At 41.8% G+C, this 22,586-nt stretch overlaps 1 protein-coding gene across 3 annotated transcripts in view; it reads left to right on the top strand.

Moving 5' to 3' along the window:
- Positions 1–22,586, top strand: part of SEMA5A (semaphorin 5A) — a 470,062-nt gene that overhangs the window by 343,182 nt on the left and 104,294 nt on the right. For all 3 annotated transcript variants that reach the window (XM_004440053.3, XM_087443115.1, XM_087443116.1), the window contains one exon: positions 17,316–17,523. In XM_004440053.3, the coding sequence (XP_004440110.1) occupies positions 17,316–17,523 (208 nt within the window). The remainder of the gene's footprint in view (positions 1–17,315; positions 17,524–22,586) is intronic.

The raw sequence follows: 22,586 nt of genomic DNA, 5'->3' as shown, positions 1-22,586 counted from the left end.
GGTCCATGAAGGGGACATATCTTTAGCACCTCCTCAGATGCTCTTGGTTTTGCTTTATCCTGGACCCTCAGCCATTTGTTCTGTCTCAGCTGCCACTGTGGCTGATAGATGCCTGGGCAGGACCATGAGGTTCTTCCAAATGATGCCCACCAGCTGGTAGCCAGGCCCCACCTACCTACCACTTCTGGACTTGAATGAGACGTCACACAGCTGGCATGAAATCTGTCTTCTCAAGGAGGTGCTAAAGGTGCTGGGAGATGCAACCCAGAAGTGCAGGGGCATTAACTCCCTGTGAGGTGAGCTTCAACCAATGAGAGGCAGGGGATGGGAAGGAACCAATGAATAAATTTCCTTTCTCTTTTTCCCTCCAATGGCTTGTCCAAGGCAAGGCTCTTTACATAGCCAAGCAGATGTCTCTTTGTGACTTAACATAAAGGAGTGGCCCCATGGTAACACCTCACATGGCATTACTTCCCATTCTTTCCTGCTCCGTTTCTTCCATCACTCACGCAGCCCTGGGATTGTACCCCTAATAACACATTAGGTCTTAATTCTTGCTTCACATTCTGCTTTCTAGGCAGTCACAGTGAGGGAGAATTTCTCAACCCTGTAGAGGTACTTGGCTACAAATGTAGGCAGGGATAGGTGATATATGCTCTATGGACCACATTAAGAAACTCAGATTTAAATCCAAATATAATAATAATAATAAAACTGAAAATTTTTTAAAGAAAGGAAGTGAGGATACAATAAATGTTTTAAAAGATTACTCTCCATAATTCCTGGAGAATGAATTGGAGAGTAGCAGCAAGGATAGAAACAGGGTGAAATATGGGGTCAAATTTCTTTCTATAACATCAGTGGGATTTTGCTGCAAGATTCACTGATTATGTAAAAATAAATAGGCATTGTGGTAACATTGTGATTGTGTAATGAAGACTAGCCTGTGGTCAAGGCTGTTTCAGTCATAAACAAGGTCCAGGGGGAGGTGAGTGTGGTGGGCTTGGCTAGTAGACAGGCAGTGATGCTGTAGACGAAGGCATGCATTGTCAACTGGGGCGATATCACCCCCAAAGAGGCAAAAGTTAGTTCTTGAGGGAGAAAAAAATCTTATGTATAAAACACAGATATACATGTAGTACCTAAACAAATCTATAGTCTTTAATATTAAAATTTCATGGGCTGGAGGGCAATTACAGGAAAAAAATGTGAAAAGTCTTCTTGCCAGAAAAAAGTTTGAGAAACACTGCTCGGGTATTTTCATGGGGAGAAGTTATCAGATTCAGTACATGATCTGGAGGTATATAGGAGTGAGGGAATGGGTAAGATCAAGAGTGACTCCTGATTTATTAGGTTTGAGCAGTTGAGTAATTTTTGAGAAGGGAGAAACTGAAGTTTTGGTATCCAATTCTCGTGGAGAGGATTCTGCAGGGAACACAACCGACAGACTCCCTGCCCTCAAGAAGCTTATAGTATTTTAGAGAGAGATACAAACAACAAAATAGTTACATTAAATGTTAGATGGGGAAAAACATAAAGCAGGAAGAAGAAGGAGGGGGAAGCGAAGGTTACGGTGTTAAGAAGTCATTTCTAAGGGTAACAAATGAGACCCATGGTGTTTAATGATTCTCAAGAGATGGGAGGTATAGACTGGAATTCCACTTTCAAGGACTGTAGTTTTTTGGAACGTTAACACCTTGACCGTTTTCAGTAGATATTAGACCCCATGGATCTGGCTTTTATGGAGTTTACAACACTGATGGGAATCGTCTCACTGAGAAGGAAGACTGACTGTGCAAGAGAAGGGGTCACCGCGTGGAGGAGATTCTGAGGGTCACGAGGTCGGGGTCAGTATAACCCGAGGGGAGAGAAAGGAGATGCTCCATGCAGATGGGAGCCCAGGCCTCATGCCTTCCACTTAGCTTTTCCGTGAGTGCCGTGGAGAAAATATAACCAATGACTCTATCCTGCCCTCCATTTCTTCTCTTCCAAATATATTTTTAATACAGAGCATGGCATTTTTATTGTTTACTACTAATCTTTATTAAAATCCAGAAATCCATAATGCTTGTAGAAAATGAGCTTGTAGAAAAAAACAAATGAACAATGTTCTATGTACTCTAGAAATTTCTTCTGTAAGAGGAACAGTTGTCAACTAGCTCAACAAAAGCTGAAATCCCATTTCTGACTTTATCTATCTATGTATAGTTTCTTTCAGCACCTAGTTCTCAAGCCTTTCAGCTCCCTTTCTAAAGAGAGGAAGATGAGACTCTTAAGTGAGGATAGGCCTCAACGTTCCCTTGGACTAAAGTATGTAAGACCCGATAGACCCTAGGGAGATCCTTTCGGGCACCCAAAATTAAATAATACATTTACTGTTGCTATTACTAACAATTATCTCCCTCAATATTTATAATCAATTCTGCAACTAGCTAAGTGTTATGAGCAAGCATTAAATTGTGAAAATCATGTATTGGAAAGATGTTTTACAATCACTCCAAATTCTATCCTTCTCACTGGAAACTGGAAATCCAGACCTAATCTGGACTTGCCCTGTATGTGCCCGTTTGTGTAAGGGCTTCCCATAGACTGAAAGGGAGCATTGTATAGTCTGAGTGCTTATTTGATAACAGTTAATGATTTTTTAGTTTAATGATAAAATAATTGTAGTGAATAATAGCAACATAGGAAAATCCCAATTACCTGGTGTTATGGGTTAAATTGTGTCCCCCCAAAAGATGTGTTGAAGTTCCAGCCCACCAATATCTCAGAATGTGACCTTATTTGGAAATAGGGTCTTTGTAGATGTAATTAGTTAAAATTAAGTCATACTGGAGTAGGGTGGACCCTTAATGCATTATGACTCCTATCCTTATAAGAAGGGGATAGAGACACACAGGGAGAATGACATATGACAACACAGGCGGAGCTTGGAATGATGCAGCTGCAACATCAGTGATAGACAGCCACCACCAGGAGCTGGGAAGAGACAAGGAAGAATTTTACCAGAGTGTCAGGGAGCAGGGCCCTACCGATACCATGATTTGAAACTTCTAGCCTCCAGATCTGTGAGATAATAAGTTTCTGTTGCCTTTAAGCCATCCAGAATGTGGTATTCTGTTACAGCAGCCCTAGGACACTAATCCACCTGGCTGTGTTTTTCCACTTTGCAGCCAAATTTAAAGTGTAGCCTGGCTTGTTCCTGCTCCCCTGACATTTCTCAGTATCCCAAACTCAATGAACAAAATTAGTATTTTAGTATTAGTTTATGTCAGGCACAATTAAAATGAAAAGTCTACTGTTGAAAACAATTGAATATATACCAAACCACTTAAAATGGTATAAACACAACTAATTATGTTACTAAATGTAGGAACATTAATTCTTGTATTTTAATGTGTCTTGTTTTTAAACATCTTTTAGAATAATTTTAGTAGCTTATGCGTAGTTCTCCAACCACAAAATAATACGAAGTTTTATGCTATGAATTAGTAAATATCCCGGTTTATTCTAAATGTGATGCAGTCCACTTCTGTCTTCATGGAGTAGCCGATTTTACTCTTTTCTTCTTGGTCTGCTCTGTCTCTCCCTGACTTTCTTTGTTTTAGACCCAGGTAAGTCTTCCGACCTCCCTCTGCCAGGTTCCCCATGATCAGTGTTGATTGGAAGTCACCCTAAGTAGTAAGGCATTGCAATCTGTGGACGAAAGAAATACAAACCATTTCTCTTTACCTTGTCTTTTCATGTAAATCCTGCCTGTTGCACATTTTTGATATAACTCCTTTGCTTTCATGGCAGTTACTGGAGTTTAAGCACGATAGTCTCCTGTTCCCAGACCTGGTGTCCTCCTGCTCGTGCAAATATCCAGTTAGTATATTATTGTTTCTGTGTGAAATAATGCCATCACTCCAAAGAGGTTCTAGTAGTGTCTACCCAAGGCCCCAGGTTATCTTGTTTTGTGAAGTCCAAGAGACTCCACTTCTGCAGAGGAACATTCCAACCATGCTCTACATGAACGTTTGGTAAGGTGAGTCTAGTGTGGGGCATGAGGTACTGGAGTATGTAGTTTAGGAATATGCTGAAGACGTTTTAGCAGATACTTTTCTCTTGGATAACTCAGTTATCAGAAGACCCACTTGTCTGCTAATTTGATGATGGTCCTGCAAGTGTTATTATAAAAAGATTTTTCTAGTTGATCTGAAGAACATGGGTCTCCATAGGTAATAAACTTCCAATTTAATGGCTACTCCATCCTCATCCATTTCATCAGCTGTGACAAAATACATTAGATACATTTTACAGTTATTACCAACATTTGTTACTTCTATTCCTACAAAAATGCTTCATACAAAATCTCTTAAAAAAGATTTTATCCAAATATATATATTAACAAGATATTAAATAGGATATTCAGAGATTTGTTAGTTTTGTATTGTTGTGTAACATATCATAATCTTAGCAGTTTAGAACAACTTACGTGATTATCTCACAGTTTCCATGGGTCAGGAGCCTAGGCATTGCTTATCTCAGCCCTCTGCTTAGGGTCTCACCAGGCTGCAATCAAGATGTTAGCTAGGGCTACAGTCTCATCTGAAGGCTTGACTGGTGAAGAATTCACTTCCAAGCTCATTCAGGTTGTTGGCAGAGTTTATTTCCTTATTACTGTGTGATTGAGGGCCCCAGGATTCTGCTGGCTGTTGGCAGAGGCCACTCTCATGTCTTCTAGGCCTCCTTAAGTTCCTTCCCACATAGTCTTCGCCAACGTGATGGCTTATTCCATCCAGCCTGCAGAGAGCCTTTCTCCTCAGGGAGGGCCCAGTCCCTCTTTTAAAGACTTTCACCTGATTAATTCAGACCCCTAAAGGATAATCCTACTCTGATTAACTCAAAATCAACTGATTTGGGATCTTAATGAACTCTGCAGAATCCTTTCATTGTTGCCATATAATGTCACCTAATCACAGGAGTGACATACCATCATATTTACAGGTTTGGCCACTCAAGGGGAGGGGGCTATATAGTTATGGGTGGGGGCCATCTGAGAAATCTGCTTACCACAGAAGGTCTCTTGATGCCCCCCAGCGCACATATGCTACCCACCCTGACCCTAACACTCACCCTAACCCTGCCAAAAAAGAACAAAGAAAAAACCTCTCTATATAAGTTTCAATTTTGAAAGTTTAAAATTGAATATAAAATGTTTCTCCATGGGGCAAACAGCTGCTCCTGCAATTATTAGGGTTGTTCAAATGTAAAGGGAAAAACAGCTCTTCCTCTGATTTGAGCTGCCCAATTGCATTCATTATTTGTTCTGTGTCTGGGTATCTTGACCTAGCTGAACTGCTCATGGCAGAAGGAAGTCATTTTCCATTGGTTCCAGTGCTCCACGAGCAAATGTTTGCACTGAAAAAAAAAAATGTGTAATGTAGAAGAGGAGGGCAAGGGGAAAATACCGTATATTTCATCTCTGCTTGCACCCCTCCTGCCGTCTCTGCTCTCTCTCCTCCTTCTTTTTTTGTACTGTGACCACCAAGCATGTTCTTTTCCTGACTGGAGGGATAAACACAGCCCTGTCAGGAGAATCCTTCTGGCGTCCCCCTGCAGGCGGTGAGGCGACTATACCTTTCCTCCAGGGGGCTCTACCTCCCTGACACCCACTTGTTCCAGGACCACTGGGGAGCACTGAGGATTCCCACAAGAAGAGACTGTCAACTGCTCAGGGTTGAGGTGGACACAGGATCGGGATGAAGTATTGTGATTCCTTTGGGAATGCAAGGAACAGAATTTTAGAACTCCACCATACCTCCACATCGCTGGTGGGCATTAGAGTAATGTGTGAAATTGCTGTCAGCTGGCCCCCCCCAGTTATTCTCTAGGCTGTGAAATCAGAAAACAAAATTCTTCTCAGTACCATAAAATCTGGAATAATTTGATTCTGTTATGATGTGTTAACAAATTGAATCTTGGCACCAGGAAAACTCGGGTTCCACTCAGATGGCCAGAGTGCTGTCGTCTCTCGCCCTCAAAAGGAACGTTGTCTTCAGAGTAAATCTTTCTATAATGATTTCATCTAACATATAGGACATGGTAACAGGGGCTTTCCAAAGGTGTCAGGTTGCATGGGCCAAAGTGGAACCACATCTGATCAGAGCAGCCAAATTACTTCTAGGATTGTTCATGCCTTGGTTTATCTAAGCACATTCTGCCCTCCTTGCTAGCTCGTATGTATGTCCCCTGCCTGGCAGTGATGACCAACCATTACTAAGCAGATTTAGGCCTTGGCCTCTGGGTAATTAAATTCTAAAGCAGACAGCAGTGCACTCAGAAGGACTAGGAAGGAAAGAGTGCCATCTCCACTGCATGATGACATATCATTAACAATGACATTATATATGGGCTTTCCTCCAGAAGTTGTTACACAGCGGAGTGACTGGAAGAAAGAAACACCTCATCATTTCTTTGCAAGTAAGCCTTCACAGAAGAGATGTAGGTGGAAAAATCCCTTAGTGTAGAAGGAAGAGATTTGACAGACCCGAGAGGAAGAGATCCCTGAGGTGTAGGGAGCAAGGTGTACCTATTAATATTGTAATTCCCACCTGGAACCCATCAGAGGAAGTAGGCTCTCCCCAAATCCTCATGGTGAATTAACACAGCACATTTCCTTCCACCGGGATGCCTGCGGCAAACTGTGATTTGGGTAAACAGCTTGATGGTGGTGCACTTATTGACAGTGTACATATCTACAAGCAATCCTGTTCTGGATGTGGAGAAACAGTATTTCTCACTTGCAGAGATGTCAGCAACAGAATTCCTTTTAATTTGGTTCTTTCAAAAAATAGCATAATCTCACAGCAAGATTGAAAAGCTGTCCAATTATTTGTTGCTTTATAGTGTTTTCATTGCCCTTTCCTTTTTGAAACGTAGAAGTTGCCAAATTGATGTTTCTTAAATAGGGTATTTTATAGTCTTTAAACAGAATTGTCTTTACAAAAAGAGGCTGCAGAGGTTCTTATCAAGGAACCACACAATTGTCATAGTGTTAAGAATGGGATGATGTTTCAAACTAATGTCCTTCGGGGCAGTTGTTGTTCCTACCTGATCCTATCTGACTTACCCATTGAATAAATAAATATTTCCTCCCCTTGAATAAATAAACGTTCATCAGAGAAGCTGAGGATAGGACTTTTGCTAATGAGACCTTGTGTGAAGAATCAAGGCAGCCTGAACCTAACCAGCCCCTAAAGCCAAGAGTACCTGAAATTATAGTCATGTAGGCAGTAGGCAGTTACTCTTGTAGACCAAAGAAAAATCAATATGGAGAAAAAAAGTTCCTTCCCCTGTTTTGCATTGGCTGACCGATTCTAAATGGATGGGTAGATGGCAAGCGGGGAGCCGTCTGTCCATCCAGCCATCTTTCCAATCTTTTAGCCCCATTGTCATTATTTTAACTAACCCCAAATATGAAAGAAAGAAGAAAAAAAAAACTCTGAGATTTTAATTTTGTTTCGCCATTTAAGAGAATTCAATGCAAATTAATTTCCTTTCTGACCAAGTGAATAATTATCATCACTTTGTGGATTTCTGAAGGCTACAAAAGCTTAACTCTGCTTGAAATTTTTAAAGCATTTTGAGATTAAAACAATGTTCCCCTCATTTATTTTTAGTCTAACTCTTGTGCCCTGAGGGTAATGAAACTGATTAAATATATAATTTTTAATTTGAAGAATTAAACTTGAGTTGAGAGAAAGGAAAGGAAAATTTGCTCCAGGAAGAGGATTTCTTTCTTTAACTAGAAAATATTACCATGTGAGGCTAAAATTTTGAGAGTTATCTACAATTAGTAAGTCTTAGAGTGATCCTGAGTTAAGACTAGTAGAAGTTGGTTTTCACACCTCCAGAACAGATATGAGGTTTTATAGATCTCAATTTTCATGTATCTGTGCCAATGATAAAAAATATCCAATAATTCGTTGTCCATACTCAAATACATTTACGGGATTTTGAAATAATAAAAACAAATTCTCACCGGTAGTATTGAAAGTGGTCTCTAAGATTAATTGTCAGGATAGGAGCTTCATTTAGGTCTTCAATGATATGGTCACTTAATTAATTTTAAAATTTCACCTTGTCCTTAGCCAAAGGACACTGGTTTAAAGTGAAAAATACTGATTTGTCCTTGGTAAACTAGGTCTCTAAAGGCAGTCTTCACGATGAGCTGCTGCTCTTTGTGTTCAAGTATAAACTTTTTCTTTCAATTAGAAATTGATTGCACGATGTTGGCATTTTTAAAAATATTTGTGGGCAGCATTAATTTCTCTCTGCATGGACTGAATAAGAGCCAGTCCTCTTAGGTCTTTACTAAATTGCTGACGTGCTCTGATTCACCTGAGAGTTTATCTTCAGGAACCTCTCACTTTCAAAACTGGGGTCCCTTAACCTGCACCTCCATGTTCCTCAGGTTCTGGGCCTTCCTGGCCTTAAGCACAGAGCATGCCAGGATCAGGAGGGCACAGGCTCAGTGCCAGCTCATCTTACCCTGGCTGGACTCTGACCTCTCACCCAGTTTTAGTGACCAGGCCTCTGACATCTTCTCTCGTGATCTGTGATCCAGTCTTTTCTCCAGTGTCTGAGTTTTGACATGTTCCCATCCCAGGAATCAGAAGACTGTTCATGTGTCTTGTGGTTGGTGCCCGCTCCCTCTTGCCCCATCTCCAGACACTGCCCTGTTGCCTCCCCCGCTCCTCTCTCTCTTGCCTGTCTGATTGGAACCCTTGCTATGACCTTCATGGTTGGAGGATGTGTAATTGGTGTTGGGACTGGGCTGCCCCTCAAACACTGGGATCCTAGTTAGGGAAAAACTATGAATTTTGCTAAAATTCATCATTTGCCTTCTGCGTGAGTAAGAACTGAGTTGGAATGCCACGTAGATCACAAACAAACCTGCACCCACAAAAGACTTGGGGATCCACACTGTAAGCCTGTTTCCCTACACAGGAACATCTAATAACATGTGTCATGCCTGCCCATTGGGGGTCAACTGAGGCTATCCTGCCCCTTGGATGTTTGGTTCCTTATTTCAGACTCCCCATTTCATGCCTTTGGAAGTCCACAGCCCTCCCTATAATTTCTATTAATTTATCCGTGGGCTTGTGCTCACAAAGTCCTGTCTACTCTCAGACAGAATGTGTTTCTTGTGCTGTCAGACACAAACTCAGCTCCTTCACTGGGTTGTGTTTAAAAAGAACAAGGCACAGCAAGCATTGTGTGAGTTCAGAAGACATTGTAGAAGCTTCCACGGTCACTGGGAAGGTTTATTGAGGAGCAAGCAGCTTTCTGCCATTTCCCTGGCTTCTCTCTCCCATGGCTTTATCTTTCATTCTTTCTCAGTAGGATCCCAACAGAATTCCAACCCTTATTTCATGTGGAGCCCTTCTCCTTTGACCCCCATCCTCCACTGATATCCAGGTCCATAGGGTGAGATAAAGGGGAAACACCTCAAGGCCTGTTCAGGACACCCTCCAGAGAATAAATGGTTATGTCCCAAGAGGACATTTAGGGAACAGAAGTGTGTATACCTCCTTATATACTTATACTCCTCTTGTTTTAATACTCAATCCTACTTTAATACATTTGCATCTAAAATTAGCTTCCTATCATGTGTATGGGTGAGTGTGGGGGGGATAGCACATGGTATAAGAGATAGGTGTGCCCATCCACCTAAAAGAGTAAGTTTACAAAGTTCAAGAATTGCATTCTATGTAATATATAGTTTTCCATTTTTAAGAAAGTTTTTTTTGAGTAATTATAGACTACAAACATAATACTCTTTTAGATATATGTGTTAGGTGTAAGGAGCAGTAACATGGGCATACCAGTGTACAACCTAGCCAAGTCAAACAGCAGACCCGGGTGGGAGTTCTGAAGGACCCTTTGCACCACCACCAAAGTCATGCCCTCTTCCTCAAAGTATCTACTACCCTGAATTTCGTTTTTATTATTTCCTTGCTTTCTTTATAATTTCACTGTATTTTATACCCTAAATAGCATAGCTTAATTTTATATAATTTTGTGCTTCAGGTAAATGGTTTTATGTTTATTCTTCTGAGATTTGCTTTTTAAAATTTTGTTCAACATTTTTCTTTATGAGTGATTCATCCATGTCCATGTACACAACTCAAGTCCCTTCATTTTTGCTGCTGTACAGTTTTCCATTGTTTGCCTGAATTTAAAGTAATCTTGTTGATTGGCATTTGAGTGGTTTCCAGTTTTTTGCTGTTATAAGTGGTGCTGCTACATGCGTCCCTGGAGCCTGCGTGTAGGACTTTGTCCAGGGCAGGGCTTCCCAGTCATGACAACCATAGAAAACAATATTCTGTATGTGGCACGCTGGAGACATCAAGGTTGCTTGCTGCCCTGGGGGAGCAACCCAGTAAGGCAAAGCTGCCCATTCTGCCCCATGTGTGGAGGAGATCTATGTCATGGTGTATTTGTTACCTATTCGTGGCCCATGGGTTGGGAAGCTGAAGTTGCTGATTCACAGAGTACTGGAATCGTCAGCTCTGCTACCTTACTCCAAATTGCTTGCTGAAGTGTTTTGCAGAGTTCAGCACGTTATTACACTTGATCCAATTTGTGGCATTGCACAAACACGTGTCAACTGGACTGTTTCCCAGCCATCCCTGGCTCCAACCCAATGCACCACCTTTCTAAGGAACATTTAATTCTACGGGTCCATGAGCCATGGCCCCTAATCTTCCATGCTTTGGTCAGGCCACCCCCCCTCCCTCACATGTCCTCATTTCCCTCTATGCCTGGTAAAAGCCTGCTCATCCATCAAGATCCAGTTGAAAAGTGTAGGCTTTCCCTTCCCCATCCTCTCCACAAAGACGGGTTAAGCATTTCTTCCTCTAGATGTCAGAGGCACAGAGATATGGGAAGACTGACCCGGCCTGGGAGAGTCAGAAACACCTCCAGAGGAGAGGTGTGGGAGCTGGCTCTTGGAAGATAGGGAGGTGGTTGCCTGGTGGAGAAAGTATGGATGGATCTTCTTAGGAGAAGGCACAGAATATGGAAAACCTGCAGCTATAGAACGGCATGGAATGTTCTGAAAGGTGAGAAATTTAAATTAGCTGGAGTTGTAAGTGGAAAGGCAGGAGATGAAGCTGAAAGGTAGGATGCCTCATATTGAAATTTTATGATAACAAATGAATTCAGGATTTCAGGTGCATGGACAGATTTGAGCCAAAGGGGAGGAACAGCTCGGTTTTGGATACACTGAGTTCCAGTTTCATGTGGTGGGCCTGATAGTCAGCTGGGAATCCTTCTTTGAAGCTAGAGGGAAAGGTTTGGGTCAGTAATAGAGACCTCAGATCATCAGTTTTGAAGTCATAGGAATGGATAAGATCATGCCTGAAGGAAGTGTGTGAAAACTCTAGCTACCAAATCGCTTGGAATGTCAGCCACTAGTTCATAATTAGTATAATGAAGCAATTCAGAAAAATGACAAAATAATTTTCTTATTCCTTTGAATAGAGAGCTCTCTTTTTTCTTTTAAATTAATGTGGCAAAAGTACAAAAGTGCTTTGCATAGATTTTTCTCAACCATCTCAACTCATACTAATGGGACCAGACAGTATAAATTTCACCACTGGGGGTGAGAGGGTAATTTAGACTCTATATTCCTGCCTGGTGACTGTCAGAGAAAGGCTGCCAACTTTGCCAACTGGGTGGCTGTTTTGTAATTTAGATACAATAAGTCTAAGGCAAGTAATTTCCTTGTAGAATCTTGAATTGCCTCCTTAGCAGAATGATGAGAGTTAGATTTAAGCTGTGGGGTTAGATGAGAGCTTCAGAAAAGATACCCAGAGGACTCTATTAATTGCACTCTCATTTTAAATGTAATATGGTTTTTATTCACAGGAAACTCCAGTGGTAAATTTCCTATAAGCACCAGCTTATGATTTAGAGGACTGGAAGGTGCTTTTGAGGTTGGGTTTAGCAAGGCAGTAGAGGTTGTCACAATGGAGCTATCATCTCCCCTCCTGCTTTATGTGTGGCCAGTACTGACAGATGCAGGGAGCTTGCTCATTTTAGATGAAACTCAAGTAGGGCTTATAATATATAGGTTAAAAGTAGCAAGAAAATAATAATAGCGAATTCTTACGTAATGTGCCCTATGCCTAAAGAGCCCACCGTCCAAGCCCTCTGCGTAGATAAGCTTGCTACATGGCCCCCAACCTGTGAGCTGGGTCCCAGGGTGAAGGAGACACAGAGATGGGAGTGACCTGTGGCCGGGAGTCTAACCTGGGCCATTGGGCCCCAGGGTCCACACACTGAACCATGTGCTCTGCTTGAGCACCTACTGTGTGCCAGGGACTGTTGTAGATGCCAGCGAGATCACAGTGAACAAGACAGGCTACTTTCCCCAGCGCCTGACCCCCTGGAACTTATGTGCCAAGGAAGAGGATGGGGGAATGTGGTTTGAGATGATACTTTGGGATATAAGAATGTTGCATATAATTTATGGCTAGGAATGTTTAAACTGGCTAACATATCCTTTTTGGGAAAAAAATAAGCCATTAGTTGAATCTGATAAACTGAGTTAATTAAAATCTGCTTTTCAGGCATACACTAGCCAAGAAAACCTGTTTTCTTCTTTTAATTCCCTTTTACTATATAAATGCTATGCTGAGCTCCCACTGCCAAGACCAATTTAGTTCATTTGCTCAATTACAAGTTAAAAGAAAGAACTCGGGTAACATATTAGCTGTCTGCTACTTTGGGGTAACGACCAGCTGAATTGATGAACTTGATATAATGATCTGTTGCTGTGGCAACGTGCTGCCCAGTGAGTGGAAGAGGGCATTTCATCATTACCTCACCGATAATGCTTGGAACAGTAAGAGATAGAAATACGCAGGGTTTTCTTTTTACTCTGCAGTAACTCTGGGTCAATGAGACAAACATTAAAAATACCTCTTGGATACAGCAGCAGGGAATCAAATAAAGTTAAATGCACAATTGGAAATAAAGTAATGTAGCTTCCCAGGTTCGTGGCCTTGGTGTCGGCAGTGAATCTCCAGCCCTGTCACAGGTAACCATCCTCAGAATTGCCACTTGTCCCTTTCATAGGTCTAATTTCTGTACTGGATTCAGCACATAGCAAGCTGAATAATAAACATTCCCTTAAAAGACAGCAAAACTTCGAGAAGTAACAAGACAAGAATGGATGAAGATAGTAGATGTAACCTTCCAATGCTTTGCAATAACCCCTGCATCTTTATAACTCATTTTCCTGAACTAGCCCTCTTCTTCTTAAGACTTTTTTCCTTTCTTACAAAACAAAAAATTTTATGTATATCAAGTATGTTACAACTCCACACTCTAAGTTTTTTATTGCACCTTAGAGGAAATATATATTTATTCTGTGTTTTAGAAGTGCTTCAGGCTCTGTTCTTAAGAAGAATTAATTTCTCTGGGTCTTTTTTCATTGCTCAGGGTTCTCAAGTTTATCAGAATCGAAGCTGCTATACAGGGTATAATGAATTTTACTTTAAGTATCGTTTAATTCTTTCTTTGTTCAAGCTTTCAATGAATCATGGAAGCTTGTCTGATCATATACAAGTATGAAAAATCAAAACATTGTTTTTATTCAGAACAATAGTAAATGTTGTATTGAGCTGATCATGTTTCTTTTCCTTCCTTCTCTCCCTCCCTCCTTCCTTTCTGCCTTCCTTCTTTCCTAAAAAAAAAAGATTTATTTTTATAAATTCTTGAAATTTGGGTGAGGCTATAGTTCTAGAAATCCTGCAACAAGAAGTTCATTATAATCACAGACCTTTTCCTCAGATACTTGAAAGTTCATTCTGAGCACTCATTTAGTTCCCTCTAATTTTCCCCCAAAGATCGCCAGAGTCATTAGCATAAATATTGTGAGCAGCACCACTATCTATATGAATTACTTTGTAGTGTTTATCAAAATGCACCAATTTTTGCACAATGTTACGTGTCCTGTATCATCTCCTTCTGTTTTTCTAGCCCACAACCATCTGTGTAGGGGATTAAGTAAAATAAATGACAATATTTGGAAATACTAGGTTATTGATAATATAAATCTTATGTTGTGATCATACAAGGTAAAAAAAATTCAGTCTAACATAATTTATAATGCCTTTGCATTCGAATTTGAGTCATAATATCTTAGGGAAATGTGGAAAAATAATTCACAGTCTAGCTTTGAAATTGATGTGAGCAAATTATCTGGATGAAAAAATCTATTTTTTATATTTCTTACTCTTGATGTAGAATCCCTGTGCTAGTTTGTAAGGGCTGCCATAGCAAATATAACGAAGTACACAGACTAGGTGGACTAAACAACACAAATTTATTTCCCGAAGTTCTAGAGGCTGGAAGTCCAAGGTCAATGGATTGACAAATTTGGTTTCTTCCAAGGCCTCTCTCCTCGGATGTAGGTGGCCGTCTTCTCGATGTGTCCTCACAGTGAGCAGACATGTCTGTGTCCTGATTCCCCCTTCCTACAAGGACATCAGTCATATTGAATTAAGGACTGTCCCTCTGACCTCATTCTGTTTTAATTACCTCTGTAAGGCCCTATCTGCAAGTACAGTCACATTCTGAGGTACTGGAAATTAGGACATCAGCAGATAAATTTTGAGGGGACACAATTCAGCCCATAGTAGTCCCTATCTTGTAAGGCATATTCTCATACCAAGTGAGAAATTGTTATACTTCACCATCTCTAACAAGAAGCAAAATAGAATCTTAACACTACTAAATCCACGTTAGTTAGCAACCTGAACATTGAAAATTAGAAAAATATCAGCTATTTTCTCCCAAAGTCAAACACATGGTTGATTTTCAACTGCTAATAACTGAATTATGTGCATTAGAGCTTACATTACCAGAGCTTACATTACATACAGCAGTTAGTGGTTGAAGAGCCTTGTTTTAATCGTAAACATTTTGTTTAAACAAATCAAATTATTAAACATCTTTTAAATTTTTTCCCCTGCAATTGCTTAAGAATTTGAAATACATGTGAGCATATTGACATTTGAACTATTATTAATTTGAGCAGGTTTCTCAGAGTAATATGATTGTGAAGAGAAAATAATTTAAATAATAAACAGCAAGGAGTCTGGGTTCAACTCTTGAATAAGATTTAGTCCTGTAACCACTTTCCCTAGAAAATAGTGTGATAATAGTCACACGATGACGATTCTCCAGCTGGACTCCCACCTGCTCTGCCACCCCTGCCCCCAAAATTACTATAAAATGTTCTGTTTCACCCCAAGAGTTTATCACTTAAGCTCTCATATGAGCCTTGCTGCCCACTGGATGGTGGTGGTCCCTGGATCCCCCTCCTAACCTCTGGCTGAGACATTGTCTCCTGTCATCATGATGTCCCAAAGGGCGGCCAAAGGCTCTGTGCCTGTCACTGCTGCACAGGAAGGGTGGTACCTCCATCTGCTGGTGGAGACCTCCTCTCAGGGTGCTGTGGCTGAGACATCTGTGCTGCAGTCACCTTCCCTGAAGCTCCCATCTTGCCCCTGTCACTGCCTTGGCGGTGTGTATGTTTCTTGACGCTTTGCACCATGCCAGGCAGGAAGACTGCAAAATCACTGAGGTTGAATTTCCTACCAGCTGGGAACTGTGGTCTCCAAGTCAAAATTAGGCTGACATACAATAAAGACATACAAATTTTCTTACACATTTAAGTCTGTGAGATGTGCATTTGTTAAAGTGTCTGCTGCCTTCCCCACAGGTTGCCCCCCACCCCTTCTCTCCCTCTCTCTCTCTCTCTCTATCTCTCTCATGCACTCACATAGTCTTCTTTCAAAGGCAGGTACTAGGTTTTTAGTTTTTAATCTTCCCAGCATACATAGTAATTCTGTTTATGCTTGAATTTTCTCAAAAGTAGCACATTTAACCAGCTAGCTTAAAATAAAATTAGGCATTGGTTTACTAATACTGCATACATTATTATGCAATAACTTCATAATCAATAAATGTTCACTGGAGATATTTCAGATATACATTTTTTAATAAGTTCAGAATAATATATGTCTGCGTATGCATTGTCTCTTTAAATGTAAACAGCCTCAGTCTCTAAGGCTGTTCATAAGAATGGAAAACTGAAAAATATTTTCTGTCTAATGTTTTCTGAGATTAATGGATTCTGAGATTAATGGCGGCCTTGAAGCCAAAAGTTCTTGATTTTCTTCTGGTGTTAAAATAACTTCTTAGCCTCATTTTCTGTGTTTACAGAATAAGAACTGTAATGTTTTGAAAGTCAGGATCCTGATGAGTTTTATTCAGTCAGTGCCTTCAGGATGATTGAGGAACTTGGTGATGGCTCTTGGAGGAGCTTCTAGAGGGTTAGGTTTCATGCCTTGGATTTGCAGTCTGGAGCAGGGGTCTCACCACAGCGCAGCAGGGGCAACAGCGTGTGTTTCAAGTCTGTGTCCCTGACATACGGCACTACTGTGCCATGTCCCTCACTGGCTGAAAAGACCCTTCTCCATGCCCCTCGCAACCAACGTGGGGAGTCTGCAAGGCTCAGGGGACGCTCATCCTCGGGCAGTGCTTACTGCATGCTTATAAATAAGTGAGCAGAAACAGGCAGTGAGCAGAACCTGGAGCAGGGAGGGAACCAGCCAGCAATCGACCAGGCTGGTACAGGGAAGAAGGGTTAGGGGAGTCGAGACCAAGAAGAGCATCCCAAATGACAAGCATTAGAGAGACAGAGAAAGCAGGTGATCCAGACAGAGGCGAGAAATGGACAGGGAAGGATGTACTTTCCCGGGCAGGAAGGAAGAACGTGAGTCCTTTGCTGTCCTGCGTATCTGTAGTTGTCCATCGTATGGGGTCTGCCCTGCCGGGGCAGCAAAGTGGGCACCTCTGTCTGACATTAGGAATCCAAGATGGTCTCCTGAGGATTCCTCTCACCGATGTTGTCCATGGGATGGTTCAAAGCTGGCTACCTTGAGCCACAGTAAGCTTTCCTCTGCTCTTGGTCTCTAGACTCGCAACTGGACGAGGCAGATGGTAGCTGAGGGGTTCTCATCCCTGGCTGCTTGTCAGCTCTGCTGGGAGCTGTGGAAAATACTGGCTCCTGGCCCCATGTCAGCACAGCTGATGGAATAGGTCTGGGATGGGACACAGGCATTAGCGTTTTTAAAAGCTTCTCGGATGATTCTAGGTACAGCCAGGCTAGAGAACCTTGGCTGCTTAACTGGAGAGTGGCTGCTGAGACCCGCTGACTTTACGTCCTTCCTTCTCTGTTGCCTTTGCAGATTACGGCACCATTAAGAAAGTGCGGGCGCCCCTGACCCAGACCTCGAGCAGCTGTCTGCTGGAAGAGATTGAGCTCTTCCCAGAGAGGCGCAGGGAGCCCATCAGGAGCCTGCAGATCCTCCACAGCCAGAGCGTCCTGTTTGTGGGCCTGCGGGAGCACGTGGCCAAGATCCCGCTGAAGAGGTGCCAGTTCCATCGCACACGCAGGTAGGGCAGCCCCAGCGGTCCATTCCTGCACTGGTGCCCCTTGTAGACAAATCACCCAGAGAGGGCACAGGAGCCTGGAGGGTTTTAAATTCCTGGTGTATGGCATTAGGACCTTAACATCCTGGTGAGTCCTGCATCCTAGGATACAGAGAGTTTTGATGCAAACTGAGTTACTGTGATAAGAGTAACTCATCAGTAGCCAAGGAGGCGAGCCACATTATAACGTCTGTAAGCAGCTGTCATGGTTAAAGTAAATTATTGAGTCCATTATAACACTCAGTGATAATGCTGATATTTGGTATTCCTGCATTAATCTGACACAAGTTTATTTTTACTTGAATATATATATATCCTGATATATATATATATTCTGATATATATATATATGATCTGATATATTTAAATATATATATGATCTGATATATTTAAATATGGCAGACAGAACATGATATCAAATGTACATCCACTCAGCCCAAAGCTAATCCCCCGAGAAGGAGCAACGTGGCCTCCCCTTTCTGGGCAGTCCCCACGGTCTTGTCTTCTGCACCAGCTCCCTCAAGATGCTGTCTCTCTCTTGAGGCTCCAGGATCCCAGGTCAGCTGGGAGAAGGGAAAGAGAAGGCAAGTCCCACAGACACTGGGAGACCCAGGTGTCATCACACCTTCCCCCACCCCCTTGGCCAGTCTTCTCATTCGCCATGGCGTGTCCACTGTTGACCACAGTGGTATTTGAAGCTTAATTTGGAAAAATGCAGGCCCAGGTGCTTCGGAAACTGAGAAGTAGTGTATATACCGTACGCCTGACCAGTGCTTCAATGTTGGAATAGTGCATAAATGCTTGACCCCTGACAAAAGATTGCTCTTGGGGAAATCACAAACGTTCTTAGGGATCAGTGCTGTTGTTAATTCCAGTCCCCAAAGCTGTGCATAATTGCAGATTTGGTGTAGAAATGGGCTGTTTGGGTATATCACTCATAAAGCCCACACACAAGTTACCCTTTCTCAAGGAGCAAAGGGGCACCAGCTCTGGGGCTCAGATGCTGGGACTCACATCATGACCTGCAGGTGCTATTTCTTGACCTGGTCACTAAAGTACTTTAGACCCCACTTTCTCATCTGCCACATGTGAATTGCTGTAGAGTCACATGGGATAATGGGTGTAAAATTTAAAGCACTCTACAAAGTAGGTATTCTTACGTAGAAAAAAGGTTTTTATGTATAATAAAAATCATCACAATATTCCCTTCCAGATGATTCTAGACAATGAAGTAGATGATATGATGCCTCCTTTGGTATCAGAGTGTTGAGGAATAGCATCAGGGACCTCCACCTACCCACAATGCTATTATGATCATTCATAACACATAGTGATGTTTATTAACAACTATCTTTTATATTACACCTTTTCCTAAAGTTAACCAATGGCTGCTTAAAATTTGTTCTGATTTGTGTTTCCTGCAGGACTAGCCTGGGGCAGGAATTATTCTGCCAAGCAGCTGATGGCTCATTGGGTGGGGGGGGGGGGGGGGGTCTTGCCAACTGGCATGTCACAAGTCAGAATGCGGTTGGAAGGGCACTGGTCATCCAACTGCAGCCCAGCGAGCTCTGAGTTCTAACAGTGACTTTTTCGGGGGCGTGACACAGGATAATAGACAGGAAGACACAAGCCCGTGCTGTATGTATACGTATGTGCGTGTATATGTGTTTCTGGAAATGGGAGTTTGTGGCTTGCAAAGCATAAGGCAGTTCATCCTTTTCATGGTGCTCTGCCTCAGTGACTCTAGCTCAGCAGCTTATAGGTGCAATTTAGGAAACTAAGTCCTCCATCAGATCAGGGGAGCCTGGCATCAGCGTGCCCACTCTTGTCCCTTATGCAACTGCACTTCAAGCGAATCATGAATCCACCAGAGCCCCGCCACTGGGCACAGCGCGGGGGGAGTCCACAGTTCCGTCTTTTTCTTTCAAGAGAATAAGGCCTCTTGTCTGTCTCCATCAGGATCCTGGGAGGAGGATGTGTTACAGTTATGTCCAGAGCTGAATCTCCCTGCTGTTTACTTGTCCACTCCCTCAGGGAAAAGCAGCGAGAGATTATAAGTTTGTGTAAACTGATGGACTGTGGTCTCCGGTGTGCCCACACGCAGAATGGATTATTTTGCGTTTAACCCTTAAATATGCCATTTGAGAAAAGAAAATCTAAAGATTTCAATCCAAAAGTTTCTCTGGATTTTTTCCAATTTCTTTCTCTGCCATCCTCCTCCTGTAGAAAGACAGGAAAACCTCCCTTGTTAACACTAACTGGAGAAAAGAACCCATTTTAAAAAAACTAATATGTACATGACAAGATTTTTATTTTTTTGATAGATTTTGGGGAAAGATGATGTGGGGTTTTTTTTCTTGACAAAAGCAATTTTAATTTTCCAGAAATATGCCTAAAGAAGTGCACTGAATAGGAACAAGATAACAACTGAGTAACAATTGGATACTAATTTCTTTATGTTAAATATACTTTTCGTAGTAGAATAGAAGTAATTTTATTTGTTATTAGAAAATCAATTTTATAAATGAATTTTGAAGTGTTTAAGAAGAGAAATTGAGCTTAACTAAATTACTTGTCTCCTTCCAAATCATATTCACATTTTTTATTTTTTTCAATATCTGTTTTTCAAAGCCAATTCACAATTTGATATCTATTAAAATGTTTATAAATGATAACAATTGATACAATTTCACAAGTTTCTTTTACATATCTATGCTAGATCTTATCATCAATTTCCTTAATCATTACACCCTGAGAATAAAGTTGCATAGCATCTCCATTTTTCAGATGAGAAAATGGTGGCTCAGATTTTTGGCATCCTGCCCAAGGTCACATAGCTCTTGCAACATGAAACTCAGGTTCAGAGCTGGGACTCTGCCCCAAGGCTTGGGCTCCAGGTTTGCTGTGCTGCCCCTGGTATAATGAGGATGTCAGCTCAGTGGTCAGATTTCAGCAGGGATCAGCTCTTTGATGGCACTTTCCATGTGTTCCTGAGAGCTTGAGCTAGTTAGCACGAGACAGGCAGAACTCACGTGTGTCCACTGACAACTAGTCACGGCCTCTCCCCATTTGTGTCTTCTTTATTTTACCAGCCACCAGGCTAGATCCAGCAGACCAGAGGAGGTTATATACCTCTTTGGTTATTCTAAAATAAGTCTCCATTTATTTATTCTAAATAAAATAACCTGCAGTTATTCTCGAGGTGATCCTGGAGCCTCAGAGGAGGCTGAAAAAGTGCATGCCTGTGCCATCCATGCTGGGCGTGGATGGGGACTTTGAACAAACAGCATGATGCTTTTCACATCACATAGCTGTTTTCCTTGGAAAGTTATTTTGAAAGAACAATATTTTAAAAGTATATTTTAGTCATTTGACCTCAAAAAATGAGTAAAACGATTCTGTTTTGATGTTAGAATTTTTTGTACAGCCATTTAATAAATAGCATGGGAAAATTATGCAAAGAATTAATCCAACTCATTGCAATGGGTGGTCACCTCTGGGGGCATAGTGTTTGGTGGAAACTTTTACTTCTCTTGTGTATCGTTTTGTACCCTAGGATTTACTTACCACTTATATGTATTAGTTTTATAACACGAATTAACATTTACTGGATTTTGAGGACACTGAGGGTCTGGACCGGTCTGGATATGGGTAGAGCCTATGACAGGGGAAGTTAGGTAAGCAGACGCCATCCTGTGGGCCACCTCATATGCACCCAGTGCTTGGTGGGGGCTCCCAATAGCGGCATGAGGTCTTTAAAGTGAGAAAAGTTTTCTATAGATGCACAGGATGGAGCAACCAAGAATAACCACTGCCTTAATTCTTATCTGATGGAAATACCAATGTAACATCATAACTTGCCACTTGGAGGAAAACAGACTCTGGCAGAGAACCAGTAGAGTCCCCATCTCACTGTGTCAAGGAGAAAAGAATGATCACAGGACTCGACTGTCATAGTCATGTCCAAATCTCAGGCTGTTATCCCCTCCCCCAGGAAATATTGTAGCCTTCCAGTTGGTCTGACTAATTGCAGCTCCTCAAGTCTAAAGAAAGGAAGGCTAGGAGGAGTGGTGATGGGAGGGCTTCTGGTGTAGACTTAACATCATTTTAAGGATTATGCATTAATTAGATCAGTAGATCAGCAAACTTTGTCTGTAAAGAACCAGATAGAAAATATTTTAGACTTCGCAGGCTATGCGGTCCTGTTGCAGGTACTCAACTCTGTCCCTGCTGCGTGGAAGCAGCAGCAGACCACAATGAATAGGTGTGGCTGTGTGTCAGCAAGGCTAACAGATTCGTCAGGCAAAGGAACATGATTCACTTTTAGATTCAGACAGTTTATTACTGTCATACACAACAAAAGTAGGAGTAGAAAAGCTGTCAGCTACCCATGCCCCTTGTCTCACAGGATGACACCAAAACAAAAGGGGCCAGATGACAATGCAACATGAGAACTAGGGCGCCATGTTGCTGAGGAGCCAGTTCCATGGTGCAACTTAGCAGTTTTAGAGCCTACAGCTATATCCTAGTGGAGGTGGGAGGGAGGTGGGCCAGAAAGCCTTACACCTCATCAGAACCTGGGAGGCAAGGAGAAACTATCTTATGACAGCCTTCCTGGAACATAGGGAGGTGGGAGGGAAATGGCCTTGTAGCAGCTTCCCATAATCCTCCCATGTGCCATGATCGGGGAGAATCACAGGGCGTTCTTCCAAAGCTTAGGTCAGGTGTTGTTAAGCCTTGCCCCACGTGGAGACGTGAAAAGTCACCAGGGCAGCAGGGCAGAGCATTCCCCTACAATGTGTTCTAGTAAAACTTTAGGTGGCTGCCTGGATTTTGCTCCTGGGCTGTCATTTGCTAACTCCTGAATTAGAATATTGTCATATATGCCTTTTGAATGAATGAATTTACATTGTCATTATATACACTGATTTATAAAATTAGGTGTTGTGTTAATTATTAAATTACATAGAGTAACTTTATACCTTAATATTTTCTGAATATCATGGTGTTTTCTTTTCTTCAAACAC

This window comes from Ceratotherium simum, chromosome 18, assembly GCF_057802395.1.
Source record: "Ceratotherium simum simum isolate JZ-2026a chromosome 18, ASM5780239v1, whole genome shotgun sequence".
NCBI classification, from domain to species: domain Eukaryota; kingdom Metazoa; phylum Chordata; class Mammalia; order Perissodactyla; family Rhinocerotidae; genus Ceratotherium; species Ceratotherium simum.
Note: the sequence above shows the minus strand (reverse complement) of the source record. Positions and strands in the feature narration are given on the sequence as shown.